The sequence below is a fragment of the Manis pentadactyla genome, chromosome 1, assembly GCF_030020395.1.
Source record: "Manis pentadactyla isolate mManPen7 chromosome 1, mManPen7.hap1, whole genome shotgun sequence".
NCBI classification, from domain to species: Eukaryota; Metazoa; Chordata; class Mammalia; order Pholidota; family Manidae; genus Manis; species Manis pentadactyla.
This window is the reverse complement of record NC_080019.1, coordinates 70858083-70880253: the sequence shown is the minus strand read 5'-3', so window position 1 is coordinate 70880253 and position 22171 is coordinate 70858083. Positions and strand designations below refer to the sequence as shown.

Sequence of the window (22171 nt, the reverse complement as noted above, 5' to 3'; positions counted from 1 at the left end):
AAACCACTAGGCCTGATGAAAACTGGGTTTTTCCTCTAGATGTAGTTCTTTTATAATATTCTCTGTTTCTTCTACAGAAACTATTCTTTTAAGCTATTTTTACTGGGGTTACTTATTATAAACTATATTTTCCAAGGAAAATATCCAAGTTTACAAATCTATTTGCACAAAAGGGTACACAGTAGATTTTTGTGGTTTAAAAAAATACTTCCTTTGTTTCAATGGTTATTTCCTATTGACATAGGAATGTCAGTGTCTTGTCATTTCCTAAGTTCTGCTTTCTGGTTTTTGTTCTGTATTAGGTAAGAGATTTATCTATTTTGCTAGTTTTTTCAAAGAACCAGAATTTTTATTAATTAGTTCTCTTTTTCTGTTTTCTGTATCATTAATTTCTCCTTTTATTTTTATTTTCCTTGTTTTCTTAAACAGCTTTATTGAAATATAATTCACATACTATAAATTCACTCCTTTAAAGTATATAAATCAATGGTATTTACTTAGTTTACTTACAAGTACAATCTAATTCCAGAACATTTTTATCACTGCAAAAGAAACTACCTATTATCAATCACTCCCCATTTCCTGCCAACCCTCCAGCCCCCAGCAAACACTAATCTATTTACTTGTTTCTATGGATGTGCTCATTCAGGAACACATATATTCAAAGTTTTTGTAGTGCCTTGCAAGATTCCGGTTTCATGAGTACCCTCTCTGTCAGAATAGTAAGTACAGTTTTTTTCATAAGTAGCTTTTTTAGTAGTAGGGTAATAGGAGAAGGATTTGGCACATCTTTGATTTTATAGATTTCATTTTGTTTCTATAGGACCCTTAAAATTCTCCCTCTTATTTTCTTCTCTGTTTACAAGTTAAATCTCCAAAGAGTTGCCTCCCCCTTCCTATTGTTTTACTTCTCCCCAGAGATAGTGATTTTTAGAGACAGCAACCTTAGGTTCAGCACACATTCAAGTGCCATCCCTGTTGCCAGTGTTCTGATGTACCACATCCTGGACCTGTTTTCAGTACTGCTGCACTTAGAATGGGACTGTCTCTTTCTGCTGGTGATTTTATCTTTGCTTCATCATCCTTAGTTACTCCACCCCTTTTCTTCTTTTTCATACCAACTCCTCAGAATCTAACTAACTCTCAACAAAAGCTTGTGATGGAACTACAGAGATAGCTCTGCTGGTTACAGGTAATTTGAAGTTTATAGTATTCTCAGTAGTCTCACAACAACTATGGTGAAGGTATGAGTTATGCATAGTTTTATTTGCTCTACTTGTTTCTTTATGATGTTTTGGAGAGTAGAATATAGATTCAGATTTAGGCATCCACCATTATCCTAGGGTAACTCAGAGATCTCTAGCAGTTTTATTTTCAATGGACTCATTTTCAGATTTATAATCACTAATGATGTCTTTTCATTATAATTTTGCATTGGCATCAAAGTTTATTTTGGCCTCAACAAAAGCAACTTGTCCTTCTGGAATTTCACCATAAGGATTCACTTCTTCCTGAGTAACATCAAATTTCAGAAAGCAATTATATGGTTGCTTAATATGACCAACGGCTTAATTTTTTTGACATAGCATAAAAATTCTCTGCTATCCACTGAGCTTAGCTGTCCTTTATATATCCTTCAGAAAATGTATATTCCTCCTTGAAAGTAAGGAATAGAAGCTGTTGTTAATGTCAATGACTATCTAGGGGCTACCTCCCAGTACAGGGCCTTTATAGGGTCAGTCAGTCCATCCAGCCAAGTATCTAAGACTATAGCAGCTATCATCTTATTAACTGTCACACTATCTTTTAGAGTTTGCTTTGTTGTTACATTATAGCAAATTATTTATTTAGCCAGTTAAATGACAACCCTAGGTTCATTTTTAAATAAACACTTCCTTTTAACACATTCCTGAAGTGTTTCTTCCTCTCCCTCTGGCTAAGATCTGAACTTTGAAAAGAATATCTTTTGCATTTGTTCTCTCATGAATTCTCAGAGCATCCACTACAAAGACTCTGACTCTAACCCTGTATTACCTCAGTTTCATGCTCCGATATTGCTGGAGGTTCAACCATCTTCTAGGGCTGCAAGTTCCAAATATAATAGCCAATAGCCGCATGTGTATATTTAAATTTAAATTGAGCAAAATTAAATAAAATGAAAAATCCAGTGCCTCAATCATACATTTCAAGTGCTCAAGATAGCCACATGTGGCTAGTGGCTACTGCTGGATGATGCAGATATAGAACATTTCCATCCTCACAGAAAATTCTTTTTAACAGAACTGTTCTAGGACTTAATCGAACTGCTTTTCATTTTGATGTTACCTTCCTCCTCCAGTTGAAAAAGAACCCATTTCCTTCTCCCTTTTGTCCTAGGTGTTTTAGCCCAGTATCTGCCAGGGTATGGTTGGGAAGAAGTGTCGTTAGATTCCTTCCCTTCTTTTCTTATCTCTTCTGGCTCCTCCAAAACCCCCTTGTCTTTAGTTTTCTTCTTATCAACCTAAAGTAAATTTATCCAGCTACATATCAATGTAAACTAAATTAACCATTACTTTAAAATACCCTAAAATAATCGATGGCCATTACATCTTATTCAGACGACTCAATCTGACCTTCAAGACTCCTGCAAGTACACTCACCTTCTTACTCTGCCTAGCTCATCTATTAGAATTGGGGGCTTCACATTGAAGGAAGGCTTGTCAGGAATTACCACACGTTGATTTACCTTTTGTGACATAGATGGCAAAAGTAGGGCAGCTGTAGCTTTTCTCTAAGATTATAACAAATCTCCTTGAGTTTGCAGATTTAGTCACTTACATCTAAGAGGTGATGAACAATATGAAGTTTCCTTTTGCCATGACCATGCCATCTACTTAGAAATGACCTAAACTAGAAAGCCTTTATGCCAGGAAGAGAGATCCTCAGCTGCTCATAAATTACTACATTAAATTAAAAAGCTAGAGGCCCTTTATGTTTTCTAAAACCCAGGTAGAGGTTTTGGGCCAGTGTAAGCACAGAGCAGTTTCAATGTAGTGTAGGACAGAGAATGAGAATATAAATAATGCTGATAATGTAGAGCCACAGTTAGGAGGGCATAAGACCTATGCTTGAGGAGATTCAAGGTTCCTCACATATGGTAGGAGCATCTCCACATTGGCTGCTACCCAGATTCATTATACAAGCTCACTGACCCACAAGAATTTGCTTGTTACCATCATGTATATGTTTTGTACTAAGTAAATGTTTCCTTCTATCATGAAAATAAACAAAACTCAGTTTTGTAATCCACTAACTCATGAGGGTCTTGGCCTTTCACATCTCATATGGGTTCTTGATAATGCAAAAATAAGTACCTCAGTTCATTTTTTCCCATTTTATAGATTTATATTGATCTGGTACTTTAAATACCACTTCTCACTGTCATCAAAGTTAGGGACAATCTGCATCATGTTGCCAAAGAAAAGAATAAAGTTCAGTGGCCCCATGAAAAAGTAAACTTAAACATTTACCTTTACGAAAACTAACAGTCAATTCATTCAAAATATAAGATGGCAAAGTTATTGAAATTTTATATGATAAATATCTATATATATATAGGAAATTACATGAGAAGACACATAAACTGCTGCTGTACACACACAAACTTACTCAGGAAGATGCACTAACCTAAGATATAATTGTCAAATCACAACCATTCTAAAACAACAAAAAATGCTACAGATCCCTGGTATTCAGCCCCAAAGGGCATCTCATAGATATATGATTCTAAATATGGGATGATAATCTCAGTAAAATAAAAATCACTTCCTTCATTGAACCTACTGAATCTCAAGAAAATATGCCAACCTATCATCTTTTCTTTAAACTTCCAACCTTTCTTTTCTATAGCTTTTTAATTATATCTTCATATACCTGATTTTTATACAAGGTTTCCTTCAAGCTTGTAAGAGCATGAATCCGAACATCTACATTTTCATGCTGAATTGCTTTCATGGAGAGATGAAGTGTTGTTTGAAGATCAGTACTTTCAGAGGTCTCCTGTAAAAAAGAGCACAGAGAGCTACAACTACCAACTTATGATTTCAGAAATCATTCTGGAAGGCCTATATTCCCTATATAGTTACCACTTAAGTAGATAAAATATTCCTCAATTAAAAGCAGTTTTAAAAAATAATTTCCATCTCTTCCTTTGTATAGCATATGTCACTTCTAGTAATTCTTGGGGAAAAGGGATTTCATTCTAAAATCTTTAGACCTGGAGAAAAATTTTACTCCAATAAATTCTAAATAAGAATTTACTTATCTAAAATAAATCCTTCTTGTAAGAAATACAAGTTTCCCTTAACTTACAAAGGGATATATAATAGCCTTGAACCAGGTCTATAAATTATACAGAAAATTCACTACTTACTTTGACTACTTATTTTCTTATGACTATGATGAGCTGTTCAGCAAAAGAGAAAATAAACACTTCAGAACCAATCTTGGGGTCTGTAGGAAATACCTCTGCTACTCTGACCCAAAGTCAGGTATCCCACTTCATAACCTAAAACTTTATGGAATAATCATTATTATTTTCATAATTTTAGAGAATTCACTGGACTTCAACATGATGGAACTGCAGATTAATTCCCCTTCTAAAGCTCAGGAACCAGTCAGATCTGACATTTCCATACCATGGTTTGCAGCACACATAACTAGAATCCTTCCACAGCTTTTCTTCCTTTACTCAGGGCATGCAGTTATGATAGCTTCTTCTTTAGGGGACTTTAAGTAAGGACATATTACCCGAGTAGTAAAGGCACAAGAACTGTATTCTTGATGCTCTCTGTTCTATCTAATGTTAATAGATCTTTGATCTAAATGCTTAAACTTCCTGCTAAAAATCATGAATCTATGATAGGATTATGTAGTCACCAGGAATCAATCATCATTATATGATTATCTCTAGATATGATTCTAGAGAATCTACTCAATGTATTAGAACTTGGGCACAATTTTGTATCACTGACCTACTAAGCCATAAATTAAAAATTAATACCTTTCTGTATTCCTGTAGAACTGCTTTTATCTTTTTTAATTCTGGATGATCAGGTAAAAAATATATTTCATGGAGAAAATCTTGCACAGCATCCCTAACAGTTAATTAGAAGAAAAAGAATTATTTGCAAAGAGTATGGATACAAAAAAAATACAAAGCAGAGGTGAAACTAAGGCCAATTTAATTCATGCTAAGTACTAATAGATTATTGACAAGCAAAGTATTCTTCCTATTCATGTGTAGGATACTAGCTAACCAACAGTGGTAAACAATCAAATTTAAGATAATCACACTGTGGCAGTCTGTTACATTTGTAGCCCTGAGTAAACTATAAGTCTTCGTATACATATCCATGTATAGTCACTTCCCTCTTCAATTTGTGCTAGTGTGACTTGCTATAACAGGATGTGGCAGAAGAAATGAGTGAGTTTGGGGCCTAAGTGTCAAAAAGGTCTAGCAGCTTCTGTTTTTGTGCTCGTCAGAGTCAGAGTCACCATTTAGGAGAGTCTGGCTACCTATATGGACAGGCTACATGGAAAGAGGGAGAAGCCCAGCCAAGTCTACATGCTAGCAGACTGTGGCTACGCCTGTGACCACTGGCAAGACCAGCCAAAGAATTGATCTACTAAACCCAGCCAAGGTTGCAAAATTATGAACAAATAAAAATGCTCATTGTTTTAAGACACAAGGTTTTGGAGTGACTTGTAGTGCAGCAACAGACAGCCAAACCTGACCCCAAAACGTAAATTCTCATAAAGAATTTTAGAGAAAAATAAACAAATAATTCTTATTGAGGCTACAATTTTTAATTTGCTTCAAATACAATACTCTACTTTTTGGGGGCCCAAATAAAAGTATTTCTAAAGTCTAATTTTCAATCATTCAAGCAACAAATATGTATTAACTAACTACTATGTGCTAGACACCATGGATACAATAAAGGAAGGCTGAAATAATTTCTTCAGTAAGGGAACATGACATCACCTTATCCAGCCGGAATGAAAGAGATCTTTTTCCATGATATGAAAAGTGGGAGAAATGACTACTCTATAATAAATAGCAAAGATATGATATTTATATAATTTGAAAAGTATTTGAAAAGTTATCTAGATTACTGATTATGATGTTTTATCATGTTCAAAATATCGGAAAAACATGTTTTAACTGGAAAAAAATGACATTAACTTTTTCATCAGTGTTTTCTTCCTGACTGAACAGCTAATAGAAATGCTTAATGGGAATAACAATAGCATATGAGGAAGTAAATAAGTACTTAAGTCCTAAGTTTTCAGAGGCAAAGGAACCACAATATATGACAGTAAGTGCAAATGTGGATTTTAAAATGTATAGGAAGACATGCTAGGCTAAAAAACAGCCCAAGTGAAAAATTAAAATGGGAAGGAGTAAAGTATGTTTTTGAAATAGCAGTCCAGATTAGCAACACCCTAGTGTTTATTTTGGAAAATCCTGGGAAAGGGTTTTTAAAAAAAGAGGTACCCAAATTCTGGAAAGTCTTGAATTTCAAGACAAATAATTTGGAATTTGCCAGTTCAGAAATGGAGAACCACAGAATATTTCTTAATGCTGCAATGATACAGATAAAGAGATGCTTTTGATTATGAACAATATGAAGAAATGTGATAAAAGCCTAAAGGGAGGGAGGCTGATTAAAAGGCTAATACAATGAAAGAAAAAAGGTTTCAATTAAGGAAAGCTATAAAAAGTAGATGAACATCCTTCCTAACCTTTCTTATGCTATTCAACGGTCTGCCTTTTAAGTGTGAAGAAAGGTAAAGTAAGCCTTGCCTCTTTCAGACTGATGAAAAATAATTTTGAGTTTCTGACCTACTAATTAATGTTTTAAATATACTTATAATGGAAGCATGTTACTAAAATATCAGTTCAGTATGTACCAATTTAAACGTGTCAATTGTTTTTGTTTGATGGACTCCTAATTAAGAAGAATGTGAACAATTTCACATTATCAACAGTAATTCTCATACCATGAAACATAAAAATACTGGAATAAAAGTTGCTATCTTTATTAATTTCAATTACAATAAATACCTGTTTTCAATGATGAGGTAGTGAAATATAGCTGCAGTTTCTTTAGGCTGGATGTGTATGAGAGGTAACAAAGCTACTATTACATGACTGAGGAGGGAGCCTAGATAAGCATGATCCAGGCAATGAACAAAGCAGTTCCAAGCTCTATGTGAAAAAAAAAAAAAAAAAAAAGTTAAAAGACATTATTTTTATTATTTATAAAGTTCAATCAGTGAGTTATTAGCTGGACAAGTTATGATACAAACAAACAGGATTATAAGGCAGCTGTAAAAACTGGAATAAAGATATCTACTCTGTAATCAAGCAGAGTTATCTCTGTAATATGTCATAAAACAAGGTGAATTATAGTATAATATACTACCTTTTGGGGCAGGATTAACATGAAAAAAATGTATGTGTGACTGTGCTGTGTGTACATTTGTTTATACTTAAAAAAAGGGGGGATATAATAGGATTAAAGATGGCGGCATGAGACGTGAGAGAGAGGCTTCCTCCTAAAACCGCATATAATATGAAAATATAATTAATACAACTAATCCTGAGAGCAACAGGAAAGAAGTCTGCAACAGACTGCATACACCAGGAGAAAAGAGCAGACCTCACGGAACAGGGTAACGTAACAAAGCTGTGGCTCGGCAGGACCCAAGCCCTTCCCCGACCCCAGCTCACCGGTGGGAGGAAGAGAAATGGAGCAGGGAGGGAGTTGGATGCCTGGGACTGCTGAATACCTAACTCTGAAGATCTGCTCTGGGAGCACAAACCCACATTTCATGGTGCTTTCATGATACTCTCGTGATTATGGGGTTGGAAAGCTAAAAAAGGCAGAGTTCCTGGAGAGACAGATTCCAGCCCCTTGTGGAAAGCAGGGATCCATATCCAGCTGCTCTGGGACAAAAGCTTACACCTGTGTGCTCAGCCCACTGGTTCAGCCACTGGAGAAGGGCATAGCAGACGGGAAGCAGGAAACAGCTCTTTCCTCCCCCCAGGCAACAATATCACTCCTGGGTGACCCATGACATTGCTTCATGGGGGGAGCAGCTCCAGAGAGAAGAGCTTCTGGACACTAGAGGGCGCCATACAAACACATGAAACGCCAAAGGAACCTGGTACACAGTAAAATTAATATAACCCTTGAGAAAGATGACATGGACTTCATGACTCTTCCTGAAAGGGAGTTCAAAACAAAAATCATTAACATGCTAATGAACTTATGGAAAGATATTCAAGAACTCAGGAATGAATTCTGGTCAGAGATCCAATCGTTGAAGAGCACAATGGAGGGTATTAAAACCAGATTGGACAGGGTGAAGACGATAAATGAAATAGAAACTAGAGAAGAGGAATACAAAGAAGCTGGGGCACAGAGAGAAAAAAGGATCTCTGAGAATGAAAGAATACTGAGAGAACTGTGCGACCAATCCAAACGGAACAATATTCACAAAATAGGGGTACCAGAAAAAGAAGAAGAGAGAGAAAGGGATAGAAAGTGTCTTTGAGGAGGTAAATGCTGAAAACTTCCCCAATCTGGGGAAGGAGATAGTCTCTCAGGCCATGGAGATCCCCAGATCTCCCAACATAAGGGACCCAAGGAAGACAACACCAAGACATATAGTAATTAAAATTGCAAAGATCAAGGATAAGAACAGATTGTTAAAAGCAGCCAGACACAGAAATAAGATCACATACAAAGGAAAGCCCATCAGGCTAACATCAGACTTCTCAGCAGAAACCTTACAGGCCAGAAGGGAGTGGCATGATGTATTTTATGCCATGAAGCAGAAGGGCCTGGAACCAAGATTACTTTATCCAGCAAGATTATCATTTAAATTTGAAGGAGGGATTAAACAATTTCCAGATAAGCAAAAGCTGAGAGAATTTACCTCCCACAAACCATCTCTACAGTCAATTTTAGGGGGACTGCAATAGATGGAAGGGTTCCTAATGTTTAATAGCTGTCACCAGAGGTAATAAAGCCACAGTAAAGAAAGTAGAACAGCTAATTACTAAGCAAATACAAAATTAAATTAACTATCCCCAAAGTCAATCAAGGAATAGACAGAGTACAGAATGTGATACCTAATATGTAAAGAATGGAGGAGGAAGAAAACAGAGGAGAAAAAGAAAAGAACCCTTAGATTCTCTTTCTGATAGCCTATTAAGTGAGTTAAATTAGACTCTTCAATAGTAAGGAAGTTAACCTTGAACCTTTGGTAAATACGAATCAAAAGTCTGCAATGGCACTAAGTACATAACTATCGATAATCACCCTAAATGTAAATGGACTGAATGCATCAATCAAAAGACACAGAGTCACTGAATGGATAAAAAAATAAGACCCATCTATATGCGTCCTACAAGAGACTCACTTTAAACCCAAAGACATACACAGACTAAAAGTGAAGGGACGGAAAATGATATTTCATGCAACTAATAAGAGAGAAAAAAGCAGGAGTTGCAGCACTTCTATCAGACAAAATAGACTTCAAAACAAAGAAAGTCACAAGAGACAAAGAAGAACATTACATAATGATAAAGGGTTCAATCCAACAAGAAGATATAACCATTATAAATATCTGTGCTTCCAACACAGGGGCACCTACATATGTGAAGCAAATACTAACAGAATTAAAAGGGGAAATAGAATGCAATGCACTCATTCTGGGAGACTTCAAAATTCCACTCACTCTGAAGGACAGATCAACCAGACAAAAAAATAAGCAAGGACACAGAGGCACTGAACAACACATTAAAACAGATGGACCAAACAGACATTTACATAACTCTACACCCAAAAGCAGCAGAATACACATTCTTCTCATGCACACATGGAACATTTTCTAGAATAGATCATATACTAGGCCACAAAAAGAGCCTCAGTAAATTCAAAAAAATTGAAATTGTACCAACCAGTTTCTCAGACCACAAAGTTATGAAACTAGTAATAAATTACTCAAAGAAAATGAAAAAGCCCACAAACACATGGAGGCTCTACAACATGCTCCTAAATAACCAATGGATCAATGACCAAATAAAAACAAAGATGAAGAAAAATATGGAGACAAATGACAACAATAATTCAACACCACAAAATCTGTGGGACACAGCCAAGGCTGTACTAAGAGGAAAGTATATTGCAATACAGTCCTATCTTAGGAAAGAAGAACCATCATATATAAGCAGTCTAAACTCACAATTAATGAAACTAGAAAAAGAAGAATAAATGAGGCCCATAGTCAGTAGAAGGGAGGACATAATAAAGATTAGAGCAGAAATGAATAAAATCAAGAAGAATAAAACAACAGAAAGAATCAATGAAAGCAAGACCTGGTTCTTCTAGAAAATAAACAAAACAGATAAACCCCAGTCAGACTTATGAAGAAAAAAAGAGAGTCCACACACATAAACAGAATCAGAAATGAGAAGGGAAAAATCACTACAGACACCACAGAAATACAAAGAATTATTAGAGAACACTATGAAAAATTATATGGTAACAAACTGGATAACCTAGAAGAAATGGACAGCTTTCTAGAAAAATACAACCTTCCAAGACTGACCAAGGATGAAACAGACAATCTAAACAGACCAATTACCAGCAATGAAATCGAACTAGTATTCAAAAACCTACTGAAGAACAAAACACCTGGACCAGATGTCTCACTGCTGAATTTTGCCAAACATTTAGTGAAGACCTAATGCCCATTCCCCTTAAGGTTTTCCAAAGAGTAAAAGAAGAGGGACTACTTTCAAACTCATTTTATGGGGCCAACATCACTCTAATACCAAAACCAGTCAAAGACACCACAACAAAAGAAAATTACAGACCAATATCCCTGATGAACATAGATGCAAAAATACTCAACAAAATATTAGCAAACCGAATTCAAAAATACATTAAAAAGATCATCCATCATGACCAAGTAGGATTTATTCCAGGGATGCAAGGATGGTACAACATTCAAAATCAATCCATTTCATCCACCATATCAACAAAAAGGACAAAAACCACATGATCATCTCCATAGATGCTAAAAAAGCATTTGACAAAATTCAATGTCCACTCATGATAAAAACTCTCAACAAAATGGGTAATGAGGGCAAGTACCTCAATTTCATAAAGGCCATATATGACAAACCCACACCCAACATCATCCTTAACAGCAAGAAACTGAAAGCTTTTCCTTTAAGATGGGGAACAAGACAAGGGTCCCCACTTTCCACACTTCTATTCAACATAGTACTGGAGGTCCCAGCCATGGCAATCAGACAGCACAAAGAAATAAAAGGCATCCAGATTGGCAAGGAAGAAGTTAAACTGTCCCTGTTTGCAGATGACATGATATTGCACATAAAAAAACCCTAAAGAGCAGAAGGAGCCAAGATGGTGGCGTGAGTAGAGCAGCGGAAATCTGCTCCCAAAACCATGCATATTTTTGAAAATACAACAAAATACAAATGTCCCTAAAAGACAGACCAGAAGATACAGGACAACAGCCAGGCTACATCTACTCCTGTGAGAACCCAGCACCTCGCGGAGGGGGTAAGATACAAGCCCCAGCCTGGCGGGAACTGAGTGCCCCTCACCCCAGCTCCCGGTGGGAGGAGAGGAGTTGGAGCGGGACGGGGAGGGAGCCCAGGATTGCTAAACACCCAGCCCTAGCCATCCGCACCGGGATCGCAGACACACAGTGCGTAGTGTGCTGGACACTAGGAAAAAAGGACAGTAAAACCTGCGAGCGGGTTCCTGCAGTCCACGCCCCTGGGACAAAGAAAAGTGGGTACTTTTTGAAAGTCTTAGAGGGACAGGAACCCCACAGCTGGACGGAAGCGTCCCGGGACACTCAGCCCAGCAGTTGGGAATCCAGGGAACTCCAGGCACTCTAAGCCCCTGGGCGGCAGCACCAAGGCCCCTCACAGTGATAAACAGCCTCCCGCCCGTTCGCCCTCCCACGCGGCTCCGCCATAGCGGAGTAGCGGCCTGAGAGCGGCCACGCCCACAGCAACTGCGGAGCTTACTCCACAGAGGCGGGGCAAGAATCAGCGACCCTGTCTGAATTCAGCTGTCCAGCACAACCCACTAGGGGTCACTGTTCTTCCAGGAGAGGAAGGCCACAAACTAGCAAGAGGGGACGTTCTGGCAGCCGACACACGCACCAGCTCCCCACAACTACCTCTATTGCCATGAAAAGGCAGAAGAAATTGATCCAGACCAAAATCACAGAGACAACCCCTGAGAAGAAGCTTGGAGAGATAGACCTAACCAATCTCCCTGAAAAAGAATTCAAAATAAAGGTCACAACCATGCTGATGGAGCTGCAGAGAAAAATGCAAGAGCTAAAGAACAAAGTAGGGAAGGAGACTACAGAAATAAAACAATCTCTGCAAGGATTTAAAAGCAGAATGGATGAGATGCAAGAGGCCATTGATGGAATAGAAACCAGAGAACAGGAATGCATAGAAGCTGATGCAGAGAGAGATAAAAGAATCTCCAGGAATGAAACAATATTAAGAGAACTGTGTGACCGATCCAAAAGGAACAATATCCGCATTATACCGGTACCAGAAGAAGAGAGAGAAAAAGTGATAGAAAGTGTATTTGAAGAAATAATTGTTGAAAACTTCCCCAAACTGGGGGAGGAAATAGTCGTTCAGACCACAGAAGTACACAGAAATCCCAAAAGAAGGGACCCAAGGAGGACAACACCAAGACACATAATAATTAAAATGGCAAAGATCAAGGATAAGGACAGAGTTTCAAAGGCTGCTAGAGAGAGGAAAAAGGTCACCTACAAAGGAAAACCCATCAGGCTATCATCAGACTTCTCAACAGAAACATTACAGGCCAGAAGAGAATGGCATGATATATTTAATGCAATGAAACAGAAGGGCCTTGAACCAAGAATACCGTATCCAGCACGATTATCATTTAAATATGAAGGAGGGATTAAACAATTCCCAGACAAGCAAAAGTTGAGGGAATTTGCCTCCCACAAACCACCTCTACACTTGAGAGAAATTAAAGAGAACACTAACAAATGGAAACTCATCCCATGCTCTTGGCTAGGAAGAATTAATATCGTCAAAATGGCCTTCCTGCCCAAAGCAATATACAGATCAGATGCAATCCCTGTCAAATTACCAACAACATTCTTCAATGAACTGGAACAAATAGTTCAAAAATTCATATGGAAACACCAAAGATCCCGAATAGCTAAAGCAATCCTGAGAAGGAAGAATAAAGTGGGGGGATTTCACTCCCGAACTTCAAGCTCTACTACAAAGCCACAGTAATCAAGACTGTTTGGTACTGGCATAAGAACAGAGCCACAGACCAGTGGAACAGATTAGAGACTCCAGACATTAACCCAAACATATATGGTCAATTAATATACAATAAAGGAGCCATGGACATACAATGGGGAAATGAGAGTCTCTTCAACAGATGGTGCTGGCAAAACTGGAAAGCTATATGTAAGAGAATGAAACTGGATCACTGTCTAATCCCATACACAAAAGTAAATTTGAAATGGATCAAAGACCTTAATGTAAGTCATGAAACCATTAAAGTCTTAGAAAAAAACATAGGCAAAAATCTCTTGGACATAAACATGAGCAACTTCTTCATGAACATATCTCCCCAGGCAAGGGAAACAAAAGCAAAAATGAACAAGTGGGACTTTATCAAGCTGAAAAGCTTCTGTACAGCAAAGGACACCATCAATAGAACTAAAAGGTACCCTACAGTATGGGAGAATATATTCATAAATGACAGATCCGATTAAGGGTTGACATCTAAAATATATAAAGAGTTCACGCACCTCAACAAACAAAAAGCAAATAATTCAATTAAAAAATGGGCAGAGGAGCTGAGCAGACAGTTCTCCAAAGAAGAAATTCAGATGACCAACAGACACATGTAAAGATGCTCCACATCGCTAGTCATCAGAGAAATGCAAATTTAAACCACAATGAGATATCACCTCACACCAGTAAGGATCGCCACCATGCAAAAGACAAACAACAACAAATGTTGGCAAGGTTGTGGAGAAAGGGGAACCCTCCTACACTGCTGGTGGAAATGTAAATTAGTTCAACCATTGTGGAAAGCAGTATGGAGGTTCCTCAAAAAGCTCAAAATAGAAATACCATTTGACCCAGGAATTCCACATCTAGGAATTTACCCTAAGAATGTAGCAGCCCAGTGTGAAAAACACAGATGCACCCTATGTTTATCACAGCACTTTTTACAATAGCCAAGAAATGGAAGCAACGTAAGTGTCCATCAGTAGATGAATGGATAAAGAAGGTGTGGTACATATACACAATGTAATAATATTCAGCCATAAGAAAACAAATTCTACCATTTGCAATAACATGGATAGAGCTAGAGGGTATTATGCTCAGTGAAATAAGCAAGGCAGAGAAAGACAAATACCAAATGATTTCTCTCATATGTGGAGTATAAGAACAAAGGAAAACTGAAGGAACAAAACAGCAGCAGAATCACAGAACCCAAGAATGGACTAACAGTTACCAAAGGGAAAGGGACTGGGGAGGGTGTGTGGGAAGGGAGGGATAAGGGTGGGGAAAAAGAGAGGGGGCATTAGAATTAGCATGTATAATGTGGGGGGGTACATGGGGAGGGCTGTACAACACAGAGAAGACAAGTAGTGATTCTACAGCATCTTACTATGCAATGGTCAGTGACTGTAATGGCATTTTTGGGGTGGACTTGGTGAAGGGGGGGAGCCTAGTCAACATAATGTCCTTCATGTAATTGTAGATTAATGATAACAACAACAACAACAACAACAAAATCCCTAAAGTATCCACTCCAAAACTACTAGATCTAATATCTGAATTCAGCAAAGTTGCAGGATACAAAACTAATACACAAAAATCTGTGGCATTCCTATACACTAACAATGAACTAGCAGAGAGAGAAATCAGGAAAACAATTCCATTCACAGTTGCATCAAAAAGAATAAAATACCTAGGAATAAACCTAACCAAGGGAGTGGAAAACCTATACCCTGAAAACTACAAGACACTCTTAAGAGAAATTAAAGAAAATACTAATAAATGGAAACTCATCCAGTGCTCACGGATAAGAAGAATTAATAATGTCAAAATGGCCATCCTGCCTAAAGCAATCTATAGATTCAATGCAATTCCCATCAAAATACCAACAGCACTACTCAAGGAACTACAGAAAATTGTTCTAAAAATTCATATGGAACCACAAAAGACCTCGAATAGCCAAAGCAATTCTGAGAAGGAGGAATAACGCTGTGGGCATTACGCTCCCTAACTTCAAGCTCTACTATAAAGCCATCGTAATCAAGACAATTTGGTACTGGCACAAGAACAGACCCATAGACCAATGGAACAGACTAGAGAGCCCTGATATAAACCCAACCATATATGGTCAATATACGATAAAGCAGCCATGGATATACAAGGGAAATGGCAGCCTCTTCAACAGCTGGTGTTGGCAAAACTGGACAGGTACATGCAAGAGAATGAAACAGGATTATTGCTTAACCCATACACTAATGTAAACTCAAAATGGATTAAAGACTTGAATGTAAGTCATGAAACCATAAAACTATCAGAGGACAACATAGGCAAAAATCTCCTGAACATAAGCACGAGCAACTTCTTCCTGAATATATCTCCTCGAGCAAGGGAAACAAAAACAAAAATGAACTCATGGGACTACATCAAACTAAAAAGTTTCTGTTCGACAAAAGACACCATCAACACAACAAAAAGGCGTTATTCTACAGTATAGGAGAATATATTTGTAAATGACATATCCGACAAGGGGTTAACGTCCAAAATATATAAAGAACTTGCACACCTCAGCACCCAAAAAGCAAATAACCTGATTAACAAATGGGCAGAGGATATGAAGAGACAGTTCTCCAAAGAAATTCAGATGGCCAACAGACACCTGAAAAGATGCTCCACATTGCTAATCATCATGGAAATGCAAATTAAAACCTGCCTAAAGCAATCTATAGATTCAATGCAATTCCCATCAAATGAGATATCACCTCACACCAGTAAGGATGGCCAGCATCGAGAAGACTAAGAACAACAAATGCTGGCGAGGATGCGGAGAAAGGGGAACTCTCCTACACTGCTGGTGGGAATGTAAGCTAGTTCAACCATTGTGTAAAGCACTATGGAGGTTCCTCAAAAAACTAAAAATAGACATACCATTTGACCCAGGAATCCCATTCCTTGAAATTAACCCAAAGAAAACAACTTCTCAGATTCAAAAAGACATATGCACCCCTATGTTTATCATAGCACTTTTTACAATAGCCTAGATATGGAAGCAACCTAAGTGCCCGTCAATAGATGAATGGATAAAGATGTGGTACATATACACAATGGAATACTATTCGGCCATAAGAAAGAAACAAATTCTACCATTTGCAACAACATGGATGTAGATGGAGGACATTACGCTCAGTGAAATAAGCCAGGCAGAGAAAGACAAATGCCAATTGATTTCCCTCATTTGTGGAGTGTAACAATGAAGCAAAACTGAAGGAACAAAATAGCAGCAGACTCAGAGACTCCCAGAAGGGACTAGTGGTTACCAAAGAGGAGGTGTGTGGGAGGGCGGGTGGGGAGGGAGGGAGAAGGGGATTGAGGGGTATTATGTTTGGTACACATGGTGTGGGGGACCATGGAGAGAACACTGTAGCACAGAGAAGGCACATAGTGGATCTGTGGCATCTTACTACACTGATGGACAGTGACTGCATTGGGGTATGGGCAAGGACTTGATAATATGGGTAAATGTAGTAACCACATTGTTTTTTCATGTGAAACCTTCATAAGAGTGTATATGAATCATACCTCAATAAAAAATTTTTTTTAAAAAGGTGGAGGGAAATTATTCAGAAGCTAATAAAATAGATACCTACAGGGTCAGGAATGAAGACAGATTCTCTAAGTGTACCTTATTACACAAATTTGAATTTGGGACAACATAACGTTTTGATTTTTAAATAAAATAAAACAGAGGGAAAAAGCAACCTCTAAAACTTTTAAACCATCTGAAACAATTGAACCTGAGTATCAAGTTGGTGGCACACACATGCAGAAAAGAATTACTTCACATGACTTTAGAACATGTTATTCTGACTCTCCATCTCCAATATGTTACAGTCTAAGGACAAAAAAGGACCTCCAAGAAGCTTAAACTAAATTTAGTCTTGTTCACAGCAATGCTGAAATTAAGTTAGCAATCAACTATAGGTCTTAAGTTGAGCTTTAAGCACTTTGTAAGACATGCTCGCATGCAACTTTTCTTTCAGAATTTCAGATGTTGAGTTAATGGGTTTATTTCTTTACCTCTTGCAATCCCAGTAACTGTGGTGTTATTTAGAGGTAAAACAGACAAGTGAAATGAACACCTCTGCTATGAATGTTTTAGGGAAAGAAATTATTAAAATTTTATAACTAAAAAAAGCAAACCACAGTGTCGTTATGGGTATCACCTTTATTCTATACCTTGATTCTTAGCATTAATCAACTTCCACATTAATGAAAACTGACTACAGTTATTCCCAAATAAAAAGAAACGAACTCTTAAAAAACAAAAACAAAGCAAAACATGCCAAAATCCTGCATGTCAAAATTTCAAAGGCCTGAAAAAAGTGTGGGAAGGGAAGTAAAGGGGTGAATCTGTTTAAAAGAAATACTTAAAAAACCAACCGAATGTGTGATATGTGTACCTTATTTGGATTCTAATTCAAACAAACTAACATATTTGGAAAAAATATCAAGACAACTGGGGAAATCTGAATATACACTGAGTTTTAGATGATATTAAGGAATTCCTAGTAAGTCTGCTAAGAATAATAATTCATGACGATTATATTTTTTCAAATGCCCTTGTCCATTAGGTACATCTGAGATATGTACAAGTACAATGGTATGACATTGGAGTTCTCATTAAAACATTCCAACTAACAAAAAAGGTGGAGGTGGATAGATTAAATAACATTAGCAATGTTGATAACTGTTAAGGTTGGGAAATGGGTATGCAGGGGTTAATTATACTATTCTAACACCTAGTATGTTAAAGATTTCATACTAAAATATTTTCAAAGATATAAACACATTCCCTTTCAATACAAATAGGCTCTCTCTCTTTATTATCTACAGTTTTATCTTATCCCTCAAAGAGATAAGAATTTAAGTTAGTGCTACTATGGAATGAAAAAAAAATCTAATGAATTCAGGCAGTCATTTATTTACCTGCAACACAATTCAGGAAAATCATCCTTGAATCTAAGGCCAGTTCTCAGTGTGGTCATCATCTTCACCCTCACAGAACTGATATGTTTGGGTCCCATCAATTTCATCAAAGACATCAAACTGTTCAAGGCCTATAAAATAACTGGAGCTTCAAAATAAAGCCAATAAAAAAGCCAGCAAGAGCACATGAGCCCAAAGGACAAGTGCTTACCACCCTAATCTCAGAGTATCTACTCTTTAACAACATAATGTCTAATAAGTGTTGGCCAGTTCATTTTGTCAAACTTCTTATGTAGAGTTACAAAATTGAAAAATACAATTTGTGTTTGTTTTTTTACCCCCTTGAAGACGATTTGTTGTTTTGGTCCTGGTGGTCCTCTAGGACAATTATGTTCAATTTTATTAAGAACATAATATCTGTTATTTATTTTCTCCATAGCTACCACAAAATGCTATGCAGCATATGCATTTTGTCCTAATGGTACTAAATTCAAAATACTCTCAATTTAGTAAAACAAACAAGGAACTGATAACATACCCAGAAAATAATACACAGAATCAGACTTATACCACCAGCTCTAGATTCTAATGAAAGGGTAAAGAAACTCTCCAGTTAACCTTAACTATGCGCCAAAACATGCAAGGTCCTTAAGGTTTAAACACAAATTCTAATTTTCTTAGATTGGAGGTCATTCTCTCACTTCGGATAACAATAAGAAAGATTCTATGCAGATGGAATAGAAATTGTTTGGGGGATTAAATTTACCAGTTGACACCAAAGTAAGAAGTACTGGTTGTTGAAATTTATACACTTTAGTATTGTTATCATGTCTGTCTTGGCTCCTTAAGGTTATTAAGAGAAGGGGAGTACAGACTGAAATAAAAGCTTCCATTCATAGGTTTTTACTATAATTTTACTGACTGCAGAGGTAGAAAGCAATAAAAGGAGAAATTTAATCTGTATCTAAAATTCTATCTCAACCTATGGACAAAAATTTCCAGCAGTGAGCAATTGTTAACAGCAATCATAATGTAACTTCATTGTGCCAAATGCATTTAAACAAACTGACAAATATTACAGTATTTTACTTTCTATAACCTAACATTTTTGGTAAATACCAGGGACCACGACCCACATCAGACCAATTTGGACCAATGAATTCAATTATACAACTTTTGTTTGAGGTCAGGTACTGGTATCTTTTTTTCCCATAGAGCTAGATGTCATGGCGACATGAGCCTAATGCTATTGGAGCCATCACCTGGCACTTAAGTGTAGAGCCAGTCAGGATAATTTTGGCTAAGAGATTAATTTTGAGAACACTGTACCCAAAATTATGCTCTAAACTGTGTTATCCTTACACTTTTCGTTACAGAGCCAACAAATTCCTTTAAGCCAGTTTGGGTTGGATTTTCTGTCACTTATCAACAAATACCTGTAAATGATATAATTCCTTTTTTTAAACTCTCTAAAAGCTTATATAAGCTGTTCAGGAATACAGAATATAATATGTTCTATTATTTTTTATCTTTGAATATTTGTAACTAGAAGAAGTCATAGATATTCTATGTGAGTTCTATTCTAGCACTTCATAACTCATATCACTACCTACCATTTTCTTATCTTCAATGCCAACACTGGAGCTCAGTAACTGCATGTTAAAAAAAGCCAAGATGCCCAACAATTTGGGTTGTAAATAATCAGCCTAAGAAAAAACAAAACAGATAGTGTATATAAGTTTTATACAGATCAAATTGCATAAACATTTTAATTATTTAACTGACATTTCTACTTTACCTGACTATATTAGAATATTGGAAATAAACACTTGACGAATTAAGTTTCTCCAAAAGCATATATTTGCACATCCAGTATTTAAAACATTAGTGAAACTGATTTATAATCACCATGATGAAATATAATTAAATGGTGCTCTATAATAACACCATGAGCTTTTGAGTCCTGAGGAAGGGGATCCTGAGGATCTGACTCACATCAGGATCTATAGTGGAGAGGATCTTGAGGAGAAGAAGAATAAAAGGCAAGTGACCATCCTTACCTTGAGCATTTATAGCTGAGGTGGGGAAAAAAGGACTAAGGAGAAAAGTACCCTGCTGGAACAATGGTCTGACATAGGGGTCAATATCCCCCAAGTTAATATAAGTAAATGGGTACAAGGCCCTGTGTCTCCTGAAATGAATAGAGTCCATTCTTTCCTGACAGAGGGTCACAAAGGACATGGTATGAACTTTAAGTCAGCCAGTCCTGGGTTTGAATCCCAATTCTCACATTTACACATACACTGTGTATGCTTCCTAGGTAGTGTATGATCCTGGACAAATTGCTTAATTCCTCTGATTCTGTAAAATAGGAACAATGAAAGTACCTATTGCACAGATGTTGTAGAGGTTAAATAACATGCTTTAAGCACTTAGAATATAGTCAAGTTTTAAATTTGATATTATTTACAAACTGGGAATGTGAATATTCTGCAAAAAAAACAAAAGAATATTCCTCTCTCTAAAAAGCTTTATATACAGGCAGTAAAAAGAGGAAGAGCTGGGGAGGTGTAGCAATGGAAGTATTTTCCAACTCCAGAAGAAAAGTTTGCTTGCTGGATGGTGAGGCACTAATTTAAGGATCTCCAGTTTACCTATATAGGCAAGGGGCAGAGAAAGGTAGGAGGGTGTGTACTAGCACCTGATAGACAGGAAATTAGATGTCCAACATGTCTGTCCAGATTAGATGTTGGGATAAACTTTTCTCTTGCCAAGTACAAATGCTCATGTTTCCAAGCCTAAAATTAGATTTAATTTGCAAACTTCTAAACTGAGACTCAATGTAGGTTTAATAAATCACAACTCACTAATTGCATTGTTGCATTCCATGCTTCTTCAATAATAAGCTGATATAGATGACACTGAAGTAGTCTGTGTTAATATTCTAATTTTAAAGCTCTTGCCCTTAGACAAATAGTTCATTTACCTGCCACTCACCAGATATTTATGACATATGCCTAGAATACTGTGCCAGGTACAGGTATACGAAATAACAAAGTCATTTTCTCTTTGTAAAGTTACATAAGAGAGTAATATGAGTGGAAGATGTTAAACAATTAATATGGAAATAAGGTTGTGATAAGGGCTATAAGAAAATAAACATGATCACATGGAAAAGAAAATCTGGCATGAGGGAGTTTAGATAGGGTGATAAGGAAACTCTGAGATTTAAAGAATGAGAAAGTTCCAGGAGGTTATTCCAAGTAGAGAGACTGTCAAGTGCAAAAGCTCTGAAGCAGGAAAAAGATTGACATCCATGTTTAAGAAACACAATGAAACAATTCTGAAACATAGGAAGAAAGGAAGAAAAGAGTTGCACAATATAAGGATGGAAAGATAGTATTAAGATCATGTAGAGTCTTAAGAACAATGAAAACCATAGAAGTAATTTGAGCAGGGGACTGATAGAAGTTTAAGTTGTATGAAGAACACTTTGAATGCTGTGTAAATAACTGAGTAAAGATGTAGGAATGGAAGAGTGAAAGGAGAAAACAGTTGGAAGGTTTTTATGGTTGTCCTAGAGAAAGATGATATCACCTGTATGACTGGCAACAATGCCACAATGGTAACAGCAGAGATAGGAAGATATTTTTATAGGACTTGCCAATACTTAATTATAAAGGATGAAGGAAATGGCCTCATGAATGTTTCCCAGGTCTTTATTAACTAGGTAGATAGTAGTACCATTTCCTGAGATAGGGAAGACTAAAAGAGAAACAG

General features: G+C 36.9%; 1 protein-coding gene across 3 annotated transcripts in view; it reads right to left on the bottom strand.

The window, feature by feature from the left end:
- The window catches only part of ATR (ATR serine/threonine kinase), a 142396-nt gene that overhangs the window by 81932 nt on the left and 38293 nt on the right, over positions 1 to 22171 (bottom strand). For all 3 annotated transcript variants that reach the window (XM_036877351.2, XM_036877350.2, XM_036877354.2), the window contains 5 exons: positions 20005 to 20097; positions 18392 to 18522; positions 7109 to 7252; positions 5042 to 5135; positions 3913 to 4038 (listed from right to left, as the gene is read on the bottom strand). In XM_036877351.2, the coding sequence (XP_036733246.2) occupies positions 3913 to 4038; positions 5042 to 5135; positions 7109 to 7252; positions 18392 to 18522; positions 20005 to 20097 (588 nt within the window). The remainder of the gene's footprint in view (positions 1 to 3912; positions 4039 to 5041; positions 5136 to 7108; positions 7253 to 18391; positions 18523 to 20004; positions 20098 to 22171) is intronic.